The 16,173-nt window shown below is 43.1% G+C and overlaps 1 protein-coding gene across 2 annotated transcripts in view; it reads left to right on the forward strand.

Annotated features, from left to right (window-relative positions):
* Positions 1 to 1,368: 1,368 nt before the first annotated feature.
* ubiad1 (UbiA prenyltransferase domain containing 1) overlaps positions 1,369 to 16,173 on the forward strand; it is a 21,080-nt gene continuing 6,275 nt past the window's right edge. For both annotated transcript variants that reach the window (XM_061682576.1, XM_061682585.1), the window contains exons 1-2: positions 1,369 to 1,529; positions 12,933 to 13,562. In XM_061682576.1, the coding sequence (XP_061538560.1) occupies positions 12,995 to 13,562 (568 nt within the window). In that variant the 5' untranslated portion in view covers positions 1,369 to 1,529; positions 12,933 to 12,994. The remainder of the gene's footprint in view (positions 1,530 to 12,932; positions 13,563 to 16,173) is intronic.

Below are 16,173 nucleotides of genomic sequence, written 5' to 3' on the forward strand. Positions count from 1 at the left end.
TGATACATATCCTGGTTTCAGCCAGCTACATACTGTATATCATATTACTGGAAGGAAGCATATTGGTCAGAGGATAGTCAGGCAGAGGTGGGAGGAATTGGATGGAAAAGATATAAATATAAAATATCACATAAAATATTACATTTCAACCAAGTACTGTATGGTTTTACACTTTTCTAAGTTTTTTTTTTTTTTTTATGAGCAATTTAGTCTTCAATCAACCTACCATGCATCTTTTTGGGATGTGGGAGGAAACCGGAGGAAACCCACGCAGGCATGGGGAGAACATGCAAACACCACACAGGTGAGGCCGGATTTAAACCCGAGTTCTCAGAACTGTGAGGCAGATGTGCTAACCAGTCGCCTACCATGCTGCATAAAAAGGATGTGTTGTTTAAATTTTGTTTTTGATCATTCAAATTTTATGAGTGCTGGTATCCATTGTAGGGGTACATCAGCACCCCCCAAAATGGGCTAGAAACGCCTATGGCAGGGGTGTCAAACTCATTTTTGTCGCAGGCCACATCGTAGTTATGGTTTTTCTTGGAGGGCCGTTATGGCTGTGAACCCATTTGAATGTATGATTGCCTCACATTATTACATATACACAAATGGATGGATAACTACTTTTAAAATCAGAAGCTAGTAAAAACTGTTTGTTCAACAGTATTAATTCATTTATTTTAGAAAGAGGATCGGTAACAAACAAAATGCTTGCAATATCTCAATATTTTTAAAGGTGAAGACAATTTGCAATTTTGGTATTTAAGCAAGAAACACGAAGTGAATGCACATGATTTGGTTTCGCGGGCCACATAAAATGATGTGGCTGGCCGAATCTGGCCCCCGGGCCACCAGTTTGACACATGTGGTCTATGGTAAACACGTTGCACTTTAGCTTCTTTTTATCAAGTGTGAAATGATCCCAAACTTTGGACATTCTTTGTCTTTTACGTCTTTTACTCTAATTTGCACAACGTATTGCTCTGCGAGTCTAGTAATAGTCTCTGTGTAAGACTGTAGCAGCGTATCAAACCATCTGCGATGTAAAATTACATTACGTATGATATTAAAATTTTTAAAAATACCCACCATTTTGAACAGGAATAAGGATTTTCTATCTGAAGAAGAAATATATTTGAAAAGTATTTTCAAAGTACGGCGGAAAATAATAGATTTGAAAATTATTTGATATAAATATTAATTTTATTTTGGGTAAGTGGAAGATTGTTTAATGTACATTCTGGTGCACTAATCATTACATTCCAGAGGCTGGTAACCACAGCTGGTAGCCATGTTGGGACGGAACCATCGGTTTTCCGCGTGGTCTTGTCGAACCCTTTAGACGGTGGGACGTGCTAAAAAGGAAATAGTACCTGTCACTTGCGTCAGGGGTGACTGGCCACTCAGACGAGTCCCATCCAAGTTGACACGTCGGATCTGAACGCGCTTCTCGGCTCCGAGTGTGGTTAGCGATGCTTGGCTGTGGCCCAATGGACTCCTTGTTTTTCCCGGGGAGGCCTTAACACGTAAGAAGAAGCGCCTGTGACATTTCCTCCTCCACGCTGTCCCGACATACATAGCATTAGCTTCTTTAGCGGCTAGCCAGTTCATTTTAATCCCATAATCTCACTGATTGGCCCCCAAACAAGATTTGAAGTGCATGTTACTAATTTACTGCTGTGCTATTTCTTTTTTTGTGACTGTGGAGTTCTAATGCAAAACGTGATTTACTGACAATAGAATCTCCTCTCACGTTAAAGCTAATGTGCGACCAAAATATTGTCCCGTTATTTTGAATCCAATGCTTTTTTTTGGTTTGTTTTTTTGCTTTTATAAACAAGGGCGTGTAATAATAGTGGCACTACTCAACTAAACAAACTCAAATATGACTATAGTTATTTTAAAAGTTATTTACTCCTCTCCCGGAACGTTAGAAAAAAAAGAAGAGAAAAAAAGATACGTAGGAAATAATACACTGTACATTAATTGTATTCACTCTACAAGGGGCACAAGGGTTAAAGGTGAGGCAGAAATGTCCAATTTATATCCATATTTAAAGAAAATAGTTCTAATAATATAAACTTTGATTTATACAGCGCCATTTAAGGGAACAATGCATAACAATAACTCATGGGACTTATAGAACTCTATGTATGCTTCGGTCGACCGAGGTAAAATTTTAAATATCATACATTCATTACGACTGTATTTCATTTGTCACACGCACCCGCACACCTTCCACCCCAATTTAACTGATAAACATGCAGCGGCGTCATATCGACTCCTGAACATTTTTGGTGCAACACATGTAAGGGGTGGTTGAAAAAGAACGAAGAGTAAATCACAGAAAGGAAAGCTCAAGACTCATAGGACTCCAATCAGATTGCGTTGATGTCATCCCTGTGCCAGTAGGGAGCGTATTTTCAGACAGGTCAGTTAATTATTATTTTTTAACTGCCTATATTTCTAGTGTAAACCCCTAAATATAACCAAAAATGTGATCACAAAAAACCTGAATTCCAAACTCATTTTTGAAAAGTGCCCTTAAAAATAAATGTTACAGATTTTGATGTTGCAAAAATGCACTGGAATTACAAAACTGCTGGTTTCAATGTCGCCGCTCCACGACCTGTAAAAATACGAATTACCTCCTTTTTAGCCATTTTCTTTGTTTTTGACTGTGATACCTAAATAATAAAGTAGTAAATATTAAATGGTAAATCTCATTTTTAGAAACGCGTAATGCAAATGACTATCTTCAGTTGGGCACTTACTGTACCTTACACTGAACAGCTAGGTATTAGCAGCTAATCCGCTATTAACTTCCACAACTGCCAACAGCGATCCATACTGTTTTATGCATCATCTTTAAAGAAGTACACTGATAGGCGAGGGTAGGTGTTTTTTTTTAGTGAATAGTTAGTTGTTTGTTGGGTTTAGAAAAATTCCAGAACAGTGAAATGGCAAACCTTCACTGTATAGTATGTGGAATGCACTAAATATTAGGAATACAGTGGTACCGTAACAACATAAGTGTTTCGAGTTACAAGCTTTTGCTTTCTCAATTATGTTCCCCATGAAATACATGATTAAAGTATCACAGTAAAACCAACTTAAAGAAAACTACTCTTTACAAAAAAGTCGAAGGCTTCTTTATACTCTCGCGGACGGCGACAGCGCTGACGTCACTGCGGCTATCCTGCACGCAGCTTGCCTTTGTACTCTAGCGCAACCCATGTGCGCTGTTTTGAAAGTGTGCTGCAGTTCTCCTCCAAGTCAGGGGTGTCGCTACGGCTGATATTGGCTAGGATGCCACAGGGTGGAGCTTCCTCTGCATTTTGTGGCCATTTCCGGTAGCCGTTTTTCCTTTCCTTTCCGTAACAAGGAACAAAGTAACAACAATGGCGACTGTGGAACAGTCTGCTAGAACAAATGGACCTCGATGACCAGATGACACGTTTAATTATGCTGCAAAATTGATCGAGAAGGCGGCGGCGTAGGTGCTATGTGGAACTGGGAGGAACGCTGATTACATCATCGCAGCATGTGACTAAAACAGACCAATCACGAGAGATGATCTCCACGGCATTCTACGCGCAGCAACTATTTTTGCCGTGTGCGCGTCAAGCTACTCAGAGGGCCCGCATGGGCCAATTCATCGGTCATGTGATGCTATGCGGGCATTGTCGGCCGCGTGGCCGCGGGAGTATAAAGAGGCTTTAAGCGTAATCTCTGCCCCGATGCTTCGCAGGGGTAATTTTTTCCCACATGGACTGTTATTGCAGAGTCATAAACCACTCTGAGGAAATACAGTGGGTACGGAAAGTTTTCAAACCCCCTTTAAATTTTCAATCTTTGTTATATTGCAGCCATTTGTTAAAATCATTTAAGTTCATTTTTCCTCATTAATGTACACACAGCATCCCATATTGACAGAAAAAAAACGTAATTGTTGAAATTTTTGCTGATTTACTAAAACAAAACCCTAAAATATCACACAGCCATAAGTATTCAGACCCTTTGCTCAGTATTTAGTAGGAGCACCCTTTTGCGCTAATGCAGCCAAGAGTCTTTTTGGGAATTATGTTTTTCACATCTGGATTTGGGGATCATCTGCCATTCCTCCTTGCAGATCCTCTCCAGTTTTGTCAGGTTGGATGGTGAACATTGGTGGGCAGCCATTTACATGTCAATTGGGTTTATGTCAGGGCTCTGGCTGGGCCATTCAAAAACAGTCACGGAGTTGTTCTGAAGCTACTCCTTCGGTATTTTAGCTGTGTGCTTAGGGTCGGTCATTGTCTTTTTTGAAGGTGAACCTTCGGCCCAGTCTGCGGTTCGAAGCACTCTGGAGAAGGTTTTCGTCCATGATATACCTGGCTGCATTCATCTTTTCTTCGATTGCAAACAGTCTCCCTGTCCCTGCAGCTGAAAAACACACCCACAGCATGATGCTGCCACCACCATGCTTCACTGTTGGGACTGTATTGGACAGGTGATGAGCAGTGCCTGGTTTTCTCCACACATGCCACTTAGAATTAAGGCCAACAATTTCTATCTTGGTCTCATCAGACCAGATAATCTTATTTCTCACCATCTTGAAGTCCTTCAGGTGTTTTTTTTTTTAGGAAACTCCATGCGGGCTTTCATGTGTCTTGCACTGAGGAGAGGCTTCCGTCAGGCCACTCTGCCATAAAGCCCCGACTGGCGGAGGGCTGCAGTGATAGTTGACTTTCTAGAACTTTCTCCCATCTCCCGACTGCATCTCTGGAGCTCAGCAACAGTGATCTTTGGGTTCTTCTTTCCCTCTCTCACCAAGGCTCTTCTCCCCCGATTGCTCAGTTTGGCCGGGCGGCCAGCTCTAGGAAGGGTTCTGGTCGTCCCGAACGTCTTCCATTTCAGGATTATGGAGTACACTGTGCTCTTAGGAACCTTAAATGCAGCAGAAATGTTTTTGTAACCTTTGCCAGATCTGTGCCTTGGAACAATTCTGTCTCTGAGCTCTTCAGGCAGTTCCTTTGACCTCATGATTCTCATTCGCTCTGACATGCACTGTGAGCTGTAAGCTCTTATGTAGACAGGGTGTGGCTTTCCTAATCAAGTCCAATCAGTATAATGAAACACAGCTGGACTCTAATGAAGGCTTAGAACCATCTCAAGGATGATCAGAAGAAATCGACAGCACCCGAGTTAAATATGAGTGTCACAGCAAATGGTCTGAATACTTATGGCTGCGTGATATTTCAGTTTTTCTTTTTTTACTAAATCAGCAAAAATGTCAACAAATCTGTTTTTTTCCTGTCAATATGGGGTGCGCGGTACGGTGGACGACTGGTTAGAGCGTCAGCCTCACAGTTCTGAGGACCCGGGTTCAATCCCCGGCCCCGCCTGTGTGGAGTTTGCATGTTCTCCCCGTGCCTGCGTGGGTTTTCTCCGGGCACTCCGGTTTCCTCCCACATCCCAAAAACATGCATTAATTGGAGACTCTAAATTGCCCGTAGGCATGACTGTGAGTGGGAATGGTTGTCTGTTTCTATGTGCCCTGCGATTGGCTGGCAACCAGTTCAGGGTGTACCCCGCCTCCTGCCTGATGACAGCTGGGATAGGCTCCAGCACGCCCGCGACCCTAGTGAGGAGAAGCGGCTCAGAAAATGGATGGATGGATGGATGGATGGATATGGGGTGCTGTGTGTACATTGAGGAAAAAAATGAACTTAAATGATTTTAACAAATGGCTGCACTATAACAAAGAGTGACAAATGTAAGGGGGTCTGAAAACTTTCCGTACCGACTGCAAGTTGCTGCAATGATAACAATGGCAAGCCAGGAGAAAAGAGTGCATAAAAGACAGAATGTCCAAGTTTCGGACCATTTTACATTGAAAAAAGATAATAGATAATAATGTGCATTGTGTCTACTGCAAGGCAAAACTAACTAAGGAACCACAATAGCACATCTATAATCGCCAACACAATGTTAGCTAATTTAAAGGTCCCATATTTTACCAAACCAACTTTTTCTAGTATTGGGGAGTTATATTTGCTTTATTGTGCCTCAGTAAACATGTGAAATAGGATTTAAATCATCCACCCAGTTCTAAGTTCCCGACATTTTTCTGCCAAGGCGGCTGAAATCCAGTCATTCGAATTTTTAGATTCGAATGACTGTCACTAACGAAGATCTCCGCCTACCTCTCCACTCCCGAGCTACCGCTGTCAACGTAACAAACACGTGTGCTCTCACAAGTGGGTCTTCTACATGGAGGCAACCAATCAGAGGAAAGGGCGCTGTCTTAGCCAAATATGGACAAAGCAGATACAAAACTCGGTCAGACAGATGTATCTGTCAGAGGAGCCTTTTCTGGACTCTCTTATGACAAAACCAAGGTGTTTTTCAAAATTAAATTGACACTTTTATTCTAAGTCCATACTAGAAAGTCATTCTATGGTGGTCTAAATATTAAAATATAAACGTCCCATATTTAATATAGCCTACCATTGCTAGCAAGAACGTATTGTAATGCCCCTGCAAGTGGTCACAGATACAGCCACCAGTGCACTTTCAATCCCTTTATTGAATGAACGGTAACAAATTAAACGCGTAATGATAACATTGATACATGAGCTGCTACGGCCACAACCGACGCCCAGGCACTCAAGACGCATACTGACTAACGATTAGCCACGTAACAGCTAGCCATCCCTTAACCTGAGCTCACAACAGCCAACTGCACTCCCATTTACTGATACCCATGTCACTCACCAGGCCGGGCTCCACATTAAAAGCGACACACACTTAAAACTCACTGATTATAGTGTGGAATGTGATATGTGTGTATATATGTAATATATGCACCCTAACTGTTGTTTTATAATGCAAAATCATTTTCCATCCAATTAATCAATGGGATAATCGGTAGAAAAAAAATTCTAGCAATATCCAATAGCTGCCGCCCTACTACTTACACTTTAAAAAAAAATCAGTTTATTATTTTAATGTAATAGTGTCTTAAAAGTCACTTACAGACGATGATTCAACAAGAACAATCCATAAGAAAACATAAAGTAGAGCTTCCTGTTAGCTAAAATGAGGTCAATGAACTACCTGTTACTTCTTCTTGATTTCTAGCAGATTGGGCACACAGTTCATTGCTGCCCCCCACTAGTTAAGCGATGAACAGCTAAAATGGAGCCAAAATACAGAGTGGTGCTTTTGCTTATATTCTTGGATAATACAGCCCAGTACTTCTTTGGAAGTTCAAAACTTACTTTTCTCTGCCTTTTGGGGAAGCTCAATATCTTCATGTTGTCTAATGAAAACCCACTACACTCTAAATCAGTGCACAAACTGTTTTTAGGCACACAATAACTTCAGCCACTAAGTGGTGTACCAACACAAGATATAAAAATCAGATCACAAACTCAAAATCCGTCAACATAATTGCAGAATCACAATCAATTCGTTTTTCTTTGACAACTGTTTATTATTGTTTATTTGGTATTGTTAGGTACCATACTTTTGACATCTTTTGGCTGTTTTTTTTCCTTGGCTGTCATTATTTCAACATTATTACAATACTGCATGCGTCTGCAAGAAATGTCTGAGTGGAAAATATGGACGGTGGCCCAAACCAGGCTCCCGCGCAAACATGGTTCCGGCAGAACCAACGTGCTGGCGTAAACAAGGTTTCGAGGCAGAAATTTTGTGTCGACCTATTTTTATAGTCATCTTGTCCGAGCTATTCGAACACCCCTTCTTCGTCTCCGCCACCTCCAGCTCTGCCTACTGTTGTCTCTTTAGTGCCGCTGTCTCTATTCTGTACATCATGGCTGGCTTCACCACTGCCTTATATACTTTATCCTTCATCCTAGCAGAGACACTTCTGTCACATAAAACACCTGACACCTTCCTCCACCAGTTCCAACCTGCTTGGACCAAGTCTTCACTTGGACTGTTGAGCCCAAGTATTTAAAGTCCTCCACCATCGCTATCTCTTCTCCCTGAAGCCTCACTCTCCCCCCTCCACCACTCTCATTCATGCACATATATTGTCTTACTATGGCTAATCTTCATTCCTCTCCTTTCCAGTGCATGCCTCCACCTTTCTAACTGTTCCTTCACCTGCTCCCTGCTTTCACTGCAGATCACAATGTCATCTGCGAACATCATGGTCCACAGGGATTCCAGTCTAACCTCATCTGTCCATCACCACTGCAAACAGGAAGGGGCTCAGGGCTGATCCCTGATGCAGTCCCACCTCCATAAACTCCTCTGTCACACCTACAGCACAGCTCACCACTGTTCTGCTGCCCTCATACATGTCCTGTACTATTCTAAGATACTTCTCTGCCACTCCAGACCTCCACATGCAGTACGACAGTTCCTCTGTAGGTACTCTCTAGGCTTTCTCTAGATCTACAGACACACAATGTACAGTCTCCTCCAAAGGTACTAGAACGGCAAGGTCAATTCCTTTTTTTTTTTTTAAAAGTTCAGAATTCCAATTTTTTATTTCATGGTATTTATATCTAGATGTGTTAAACAACTCAGGACAGAGGACCTTTTGTTTGAACCCACCCACTTTTCAAGTGAGCAAAAGTGCTGGAGCATGTGACTGTGTTTCTAGTTCCTGAGGTGTTGCCTTTTAGAGTGATTGCTTATACATTAGATCGTGCTTGTTTTTGGCTTTGTGAAAACCGCATCTGCTGTTAAGCAGCTGTTAAGACCAGAGGGCTGTCTATGGAAGAAAAGCAAACCATTTTGAAGATAGAGCAATTGCACAAATATTCGGCATAGCCAATACAACAATTTGGAATGTTCTGAAAAAGAGAGAAACTACTGGTGTACTGAGCAACAGACATCGAACAATTCGGCCAAGAGTGTCAAGAGCAGTTGGTGACAGAAACATTGTGAGAGCTGTGAAGAAACACCCAAAGAAAACAGTCAGTGACATCACTGTGATACCTTCACCCCTGCCCTGTGGCAGTTTGCAATCTACTGTTCGAAGAAGACTTCGAGAGAAGAAATATACAGACCATACCACAAGATGCAAACCACTCAGCAGCAAAAAGAATCTGAAGGCCAGATTGGATTTTGCAAAGATGTACAGAGATGAGCCACAAACGTTTTGGAACAAAGTTTAATGGGTCGATGAGACCAAGATGAACCTCTCCCAAAGTGATGGAAAGGCCATAGAATGGAGAAAGAAAGGATCTGCTTTTGATCCAAAACACACAACCTCATCTGTGAAGCATGGTGGAGGTAAGGTCATGGCTTGGGCTTGCATGGCTGCTTCTGGAACGGGCTCACTCGTCTTTATTGATGATATAACTCATGATTGTAGCGACAGAATGAATTCTGAAGTCTACAAAACCATTTTGTCTGGCAATTTACAGAAAAATGCATCTAAACTTATCAAGAGAAATGTCATCATGCATCAAGACAATTACCCAAAACACACCTGCAACACAACAAAGGACATCATCATGGGGAAAAAGTGGAAGGTCTTAGACTGGCCAAGTTAATCACTGGACCTTAAGCCAATAGAGCATGTATTTTAGCTCCTGAAGAAGAGACTGAAGGGAGAAACTCCCAGGAACAAACAAGAACTGAAAGAAGCTGCAGTCAAGGCCTGGAAAAGCATTTCAAATGAAGAATTTAACAGTCTGGTGAAGTCAATGGGTCGCAGGCTTTATGCAGTTATTGCAAGTAATGGGTGTGCCGCCAATAAAAATGTTATTCAGTTTAAGTTAATTTAATAATGTCTGTTCCAGTACTTTTGCTCACTTGAAAGGTGGGTGGCTTGAAACAAAAGGTGCTCTGTCTGGAGCGGTTTAACACATCTGTTTATGAATACCATGTAATAAAAGCTGGAATTCTGAACTTTTTGCTCATATTCATCTTTTGATCTGAAACCCAAATGTCTTCAGTATACAACAAAAACAAAGGCAATTACCTTGCCATTCCAATACTTTTAGGAGAGACTGTACCTCCTTCTGACCTTCTCTGTACTTCTCCATCAACACCCTCAAGGCAAATAATGCATCTGTAGTACTCTTTCTAGGCATGAAACCATGCTGTTGCTCGCAAATACTCACGTCTGTCCTGAGTCTCGCCTCCACTACTCTTTCACATAACTTCATTGTGTGGCTCATCAACTTTATTCCTCAGTAGTTCCCACAGATCTGCACATCACCCTTGTTCTTAAAAATGGGCACCAGCACACCTTTCCTCCATTCCTCTGGCATCTTCTCACCCGCTAGAATTCTGTTGTAACAAGCTAGTCAAAAACTCCACAGCCATACTTCCCCAGGTACAGTGGGGCAAAACAGTATTTAGTCAGCCACCAATAGTGCAAGTTCTCCTACTTAAAAAGATGAGAGTGGCCTGTCATTTTCATCATAGGTATACCTCCCCTATAAGAGACAAAATGAGGAAAAGAAAATCCAGAAAATGACAGTCTGATTTTTAAATAATTTATGAGCAAATTATGGTAGAAAATACGTTTTTGGTCACCTACAATCAATCAAGATTTCTGGCTCTCACAGCAACTACTCCTTTAAGAGGCTCCTCTGTCCTCCACTCGTTACCTGTATTAATGGCACCTGTTTGAACTCATTATCAGTATAACATATACCTGTGCACAACCTCAAACACAGTCACACTCCAAACTCCACTATTGCCAAGACCAAAGAGCTGTCAAAAAACGCAAACAAAATTGTAGACCTGCAACACGCTGGGAAGACTGAATATGGAATAGGTAAGCAGCTTGGTGTGAAGAAATCAACTGTGGGAGCAATTATTAGAAAATGGAAGACATACAAGACCTCTGATAATCTCCCTCGATCTGGGGCTCCACGCAAAATCTCACCCTGTGGGGTCAAAATGATCATAAGAACGGTGAGCAAAAGTCCCAGAACCACACAGGACCTAGTCAATGACCTGCAGAGATCTGGGACCAAAGTTACAAAGCCTACCATCATTAACACACTACGCCGCCAAGGACACAAATCCTGCAGTGCCAGACGTGTCCCCTACTTAAGCCAGTACATGTCCAGGCCCGTCTGAAGTTTGCTGGAGCGCATTTGGATGATCCAGAAGACGATTGGGAGAATGTCATTTGGTCAGATGAAACCAAAATAAAAGGTTTTGTTAAAAACTCAACTTATTGTATTTGCAGGAGAAAGAAAGCTGAGTTGCATCCAAAGAACACCATTTACCTGCTGTGAAGCATGGGGGTGGAAACATCATGTTTTGGGGCTGTTTTTCTGCAAAGGGACCAGGGCGACTGATCTGTATAAAAGGAATGAATGAATGGGGCTATATATCGTCAGATTTTGAGGGAAAACCTCCTTCCATCAGCAAGGGCATTGAAGATGAAACGTGGCTGGGTCTTCCAGCATGACAATGATCCCAACCACACCGCCCGGGCAACAAAGTAGTGGCTTCGTAAGAAGCATTTCAAGGTCCTGGAGTGGCCTAGCCAGTCCCCAGATCTCAACCCCATCGAGAATCTGGAGGGAGTTGAAATTCTGTGTTGCCCAGCGACAGCCTCAAAACATCACTGCTCTAGAAGAGATCTGCATGGAGGAATGGGCCAAAATACTAGCAGCAGTGTGTGAAAACCTTGTGAAGACTGACAGAAAACGTTTGACCTCTGTCATTGCCAACAAAGGGTATATAACAGAGTGTTGAGATGAACCTTTGTTATTGACCAAATCTTATTTCCACCATAATTTGCTAATACGTTCTTTAAAAATCAGACAATGTGATTTTCTGGATTTCCCCCCCACCCCTCATTTTGTGTCTCATAGGTGAGGTATACCTATGATGAAAATTACCGGCCTCTCCCATCTTTTTAAGTGGGCGAACTTGCACAATTGTTTGCTGACTAAATACTTTTACTTTTTTGCCCCACTGTATGTCATCAGGTCCAGTTTTAATAAATTTTTCCTTTCCATTTTTCATCATCTTTAGTGCCTTTCCAAATTCCCCCTTACTAATCATTGCTTCTTCCTGATCCACCACACTTGCCTCTTCTACTCTTCCTTCTCTAATTTTCCTTATTCATCAACTCCTCAAAGTATTCTTTCCATCTATCCAGCACACTACTGGCACCAGTCAACACATTTCCATCTCTATCCTTAATCACCCTAACCTGCTGCTCATCCTTCTCATCGCTATCACTGTCTGGTCAAGCTGTATAGATCTTTTTCTCCTTCTTTAGATGATGGCATATATGTTATCACTCGATCTGATACTCTTCACCTCCAAGACATTCTAACTCTTCCTTTAAAATAACCCCTACTGCATTTCTCTTCCCATCTACACCATGGTAAAATCATTTTAACCCTGCCCCTAAACCTCTAGCCTTACTGCCTTTCCACATTATATCAACCTTTCTCCAAATCATCATGTCAACCAACTCCCAAGCTTTTTATGTCATAGTCCCAACATTCAAAGACCCCACATTCAGTTCTAGGGTCTGTGCTTTCCTCTTCTCTTTCAGACTAAGAACCCACTTTCCACCTCTCCTTCGTCTTTGACCCACAGTAGCTCAATTTCCACTGGCGCCCTGTACATTAACGGGGCCAGTGGCGCACGTTGTTAACCCAGGTCACGATGGATCTGGTATGGAACTCTTTGGATGAACGCTCATATTGTTTTGGCAAAGTTTGAAGCCGGTTGCCTTTCCTGACGCAACCCTCTGCATTTATCCGGGCTTGGGACCGGCCTGCAGTTCACTGGCTTGTGACCCCCATAGGGCTGCATTCATGAAATGCATGAATAATTAATGTAAAGTATTGCAGTAAAATAATGCTTCTGTAAGCTGTTGACATGCTTGAAGGCACAATATTAGCTTTGATTGACAACTGTAACATGCGTTGGTGAAACAGAAGAGTGTATCCCAAATAATGTTTGTTCTCCTCTAGGAACACCTGACTTTGGCGATATCGGGCGATATCACTGCTTCTATAAATAACTTGCTGAGGAAATGGCTAAGGAGCACAAATACAGCATGACAGAAACATTTGTACTGGCCGGATCGAATGGCCACAATGGGCAACTGTGGCACACGGCGACCACCAACTCGGTACTAGCAGGTCACGCCTCTGGTGCCAACCACGTGTCCAGGATGGCCCGCGTGGCCTCCGACGTCAAGCACACGTGCGCCGCCTATGTGCTGGCGCTCAGGCCATGGAGCTTCAGCGCCTCGCTCACGCCGGTGGCCCTCGGAAGCGCCTTGGCCTACAAGCTGGAGGGATCAGTGGACTTGGTTGTCCTCCTGGTGTGTGCAGTGGCCGTGCTGGTAGTGCACGGTGCGGGAAACCTGGTCAACACCTACTACGACTTCTCCAAAGGCATCGACCACAAGAAGAGCGATGATAGGACTCTGGTGGACGAGATCCTTGCGCCGCAGGACGTTGTCATGTTTGGAGCCTTGTTATACTCTTTGGGATGCTTGTGTGCAACATTGCTCTTCTTCCTGTCTACACTCAGACTGGAACACCTTGCCCTGATTTACTTCGGGGGACTCTCCAGCTCTTTTTTATACACTGGAGGTAAGTATACCCCTCATCCATCCATTGCTGTTCATTTTTCTCATATTTGATTATGGAGTGTTCGTATAGACGTACCCACCCACCACCCACCAGCAGAGGTATTGGAACCGTGAGTCCAAGTCCTTTATTTTTGCTGTAGACTGAAAATACAGGGTTTGACATCAAAAGAGGAATATGAGAAATTCCATCAACTACGGCTGGGCAATATGGCCTTAAAATAAAATTAAAAAATATTTTCAACAACATCAGATGTCCTATTACCCACCCGCCCCCACCACACCCTTTATAGAAAAAAAGTAATTTTGTGTTTGTTTTTTGTAAACCTTTTCTGGGATTTGTTTTTTCACGCTGAGCATTAACTTCACATCAACTCCCACAGAAAGGGCTGCAAAGATGAATCGAGTAAATCGAATGTTTTGATTATTAAAAAAAGGTTCAAGCGCAATATCTGCCTCCTCAAGACCGGTCGCAGGCTTGTTATTCAACATGTGGACTGGTTAACGGGTTAGCCAGTTAAAAGCCAGCCAACTCTACACTCATTCGCTGACGCCCACGTCACTCACCGGGCCAGGCCCAGCATTTTGAAGCCATGCCCACTAAATGTCACAGATACTACAGTAGAACGTAAGGATGGTGACCCCAACTGCACAAAAATACAAACTCCAATGGAGTAGGGACGTTGTGTAAAATGAAAATGAAAACCGAGTACAATGATTTGCAAATCCTTTTCAATCTCTATTCAATTGAATACACTGCAAAGACAATATAAAAAAAGCAAGATGGCGTGTACCCGTGTGGTTGCCTCGGTTACGCGTTCTAGTATTGTTTTTGTGTTTTTCGTTCGTCTTTGGAGACATTACACGACTCACTTAACCAAGGGGAGACTTGCTAAGCATCAAGGAGGCTACTCCGAACTTACTTTCACCAACTTTCGCAAATCCCCTCAATTATTTTCCTGAGTTACTCACCGGAGCAGCGACCGTGGGCTTTGACGCATGGAGGCGGAGGCGGCACCACCACAGAGGAAAGCGAGCTGGCCTCCAGGTGAAACTCCGCAAGAGATGATACAGACTGGCGTTTCTGTCCATCCACCTCGCGAATCTACGCTCCCTACCCAACAAAATGGACGAGCTTCATCTGATAAAGACCAGTAAAGACTTCGGACGTTCCGCCGCCATGTGCTTTACGGAGACTTGGCTTTGTGACGCTGTACCCGATGGCGGCGTCATGCTTCCCGGCTTCCAACTTCACAGAGCAGACCGCGACATGGAATCATCGAGGGAAACAAAAGGTGGCGAGATATGCTTCTATATCAACGAAAAATGGTGTACGGATGTCACGGAGCTCAGCACACACTGCATGCCCGCATTTGGAGTCGCTGTTTTTGAACTGTAAGCCATTCTACTCGTCTCGCGAGTTCGCATCATTCATTCTGGCTGGTGTATACATTCCGCCTCAAGCTAACACGAACGCCGCACTGCTAATGCTCGCCGAACAAGAAAACGAAATAGAAAAAAACACCCGGACTCACCCCTCATTATTCTTGGGGACTTTAAAAAAAGGTAAACTCAACCACGAACTCCCTAAATACAAGCAGCACATCGACTGTCCCACCAGGGAAAATTAACATTTTAAACCACTGCTATACTACGCTAAATAACGCATACCGTGCCAAACCTCGTGCAGCCCTGGGCTCGTCTGACCACTGCTTAATTCACTTAATACCGACATACAGGCAAGAACTTAAATGCGGGAAGCCTACAGTGAAAACAGTGAAAAAGTGGACCAATGAAGCAAAGATGGAACTTCAAAGCTGTTTAGACTGCACAGACTGGAGTGTCTTTGAAAATTCAGCTGGCAGCCTGGATGAATATACGGACACTGTCACATCCTATATCAGTTTCTGTGAAGAGGTTTGTGTACCAACAAAATCATTTCGGACATTCAACAACAACAAGCCGTGGTTCACTGCTAAACTTAAGCAGCTTCGCCAAGCTAAGGAAGATGCATATCAAAGCGGGGACAGGGCCCTGTATAATCGAGCTAGAAACCTGCTGACTAAAGAAATTAACATTGCAAAGAGGAACTATGCAGCAAAGTTGGAAAAACAGTTTAGCGTAAACGACTAAATCAGTCTGGCATGCATTACAATCGCTGACCAATTACAAGCAACGATCCCCCCAAGCTGAGACCAATAGCACACTAGCCAATGACTTCAATACCTTCTACTGCAGATTTGAAAAGGATACTTTCACACCGCACACCCACCCAGCCTCACCACCGACCACAATCACACACCTGACTTCTGCGTTGACCATCCACGAAGAGAATGTGAGACGCATCTTCAAACAACAAAAGATTAACAAAGGGGTAGGCCCGGACCTTGTGTCCCCATCCTGCCTCAAAGTCTGCGCGGACCAACTCGCTCCAGTCTTCACACAGATCGTCAATAGATCTCTGGAACTGTGCGAAGTACCATCCTGTTTCAAATGCTCCACCATCATCCCATTCCCCAAGAAAACTACAATCTCAGGTATGAATGACTACAGGCCTGTCGCCCTGACATCTGTGGTCATGAACTCCTTTGAACGTCTCGTGCTGGACCACCTCA

The sequence above is a fragment of the Phycodurus eques genome, chromosome 1 (genome assembly GCF_024500275.1).
Source record: "Phycodurus eques isolate BA_2022a chromosome 1, UOR_Pequ_1.1, whole genome shotgun sequence".
NCBI classification, from domain to species: domain Eukaryota; kingdom Metazoa; phylum Chordata; class Actinopteri; order Syngnathiformes; family Syngnathidae; genus Phycodurus; species Phycodurus eques.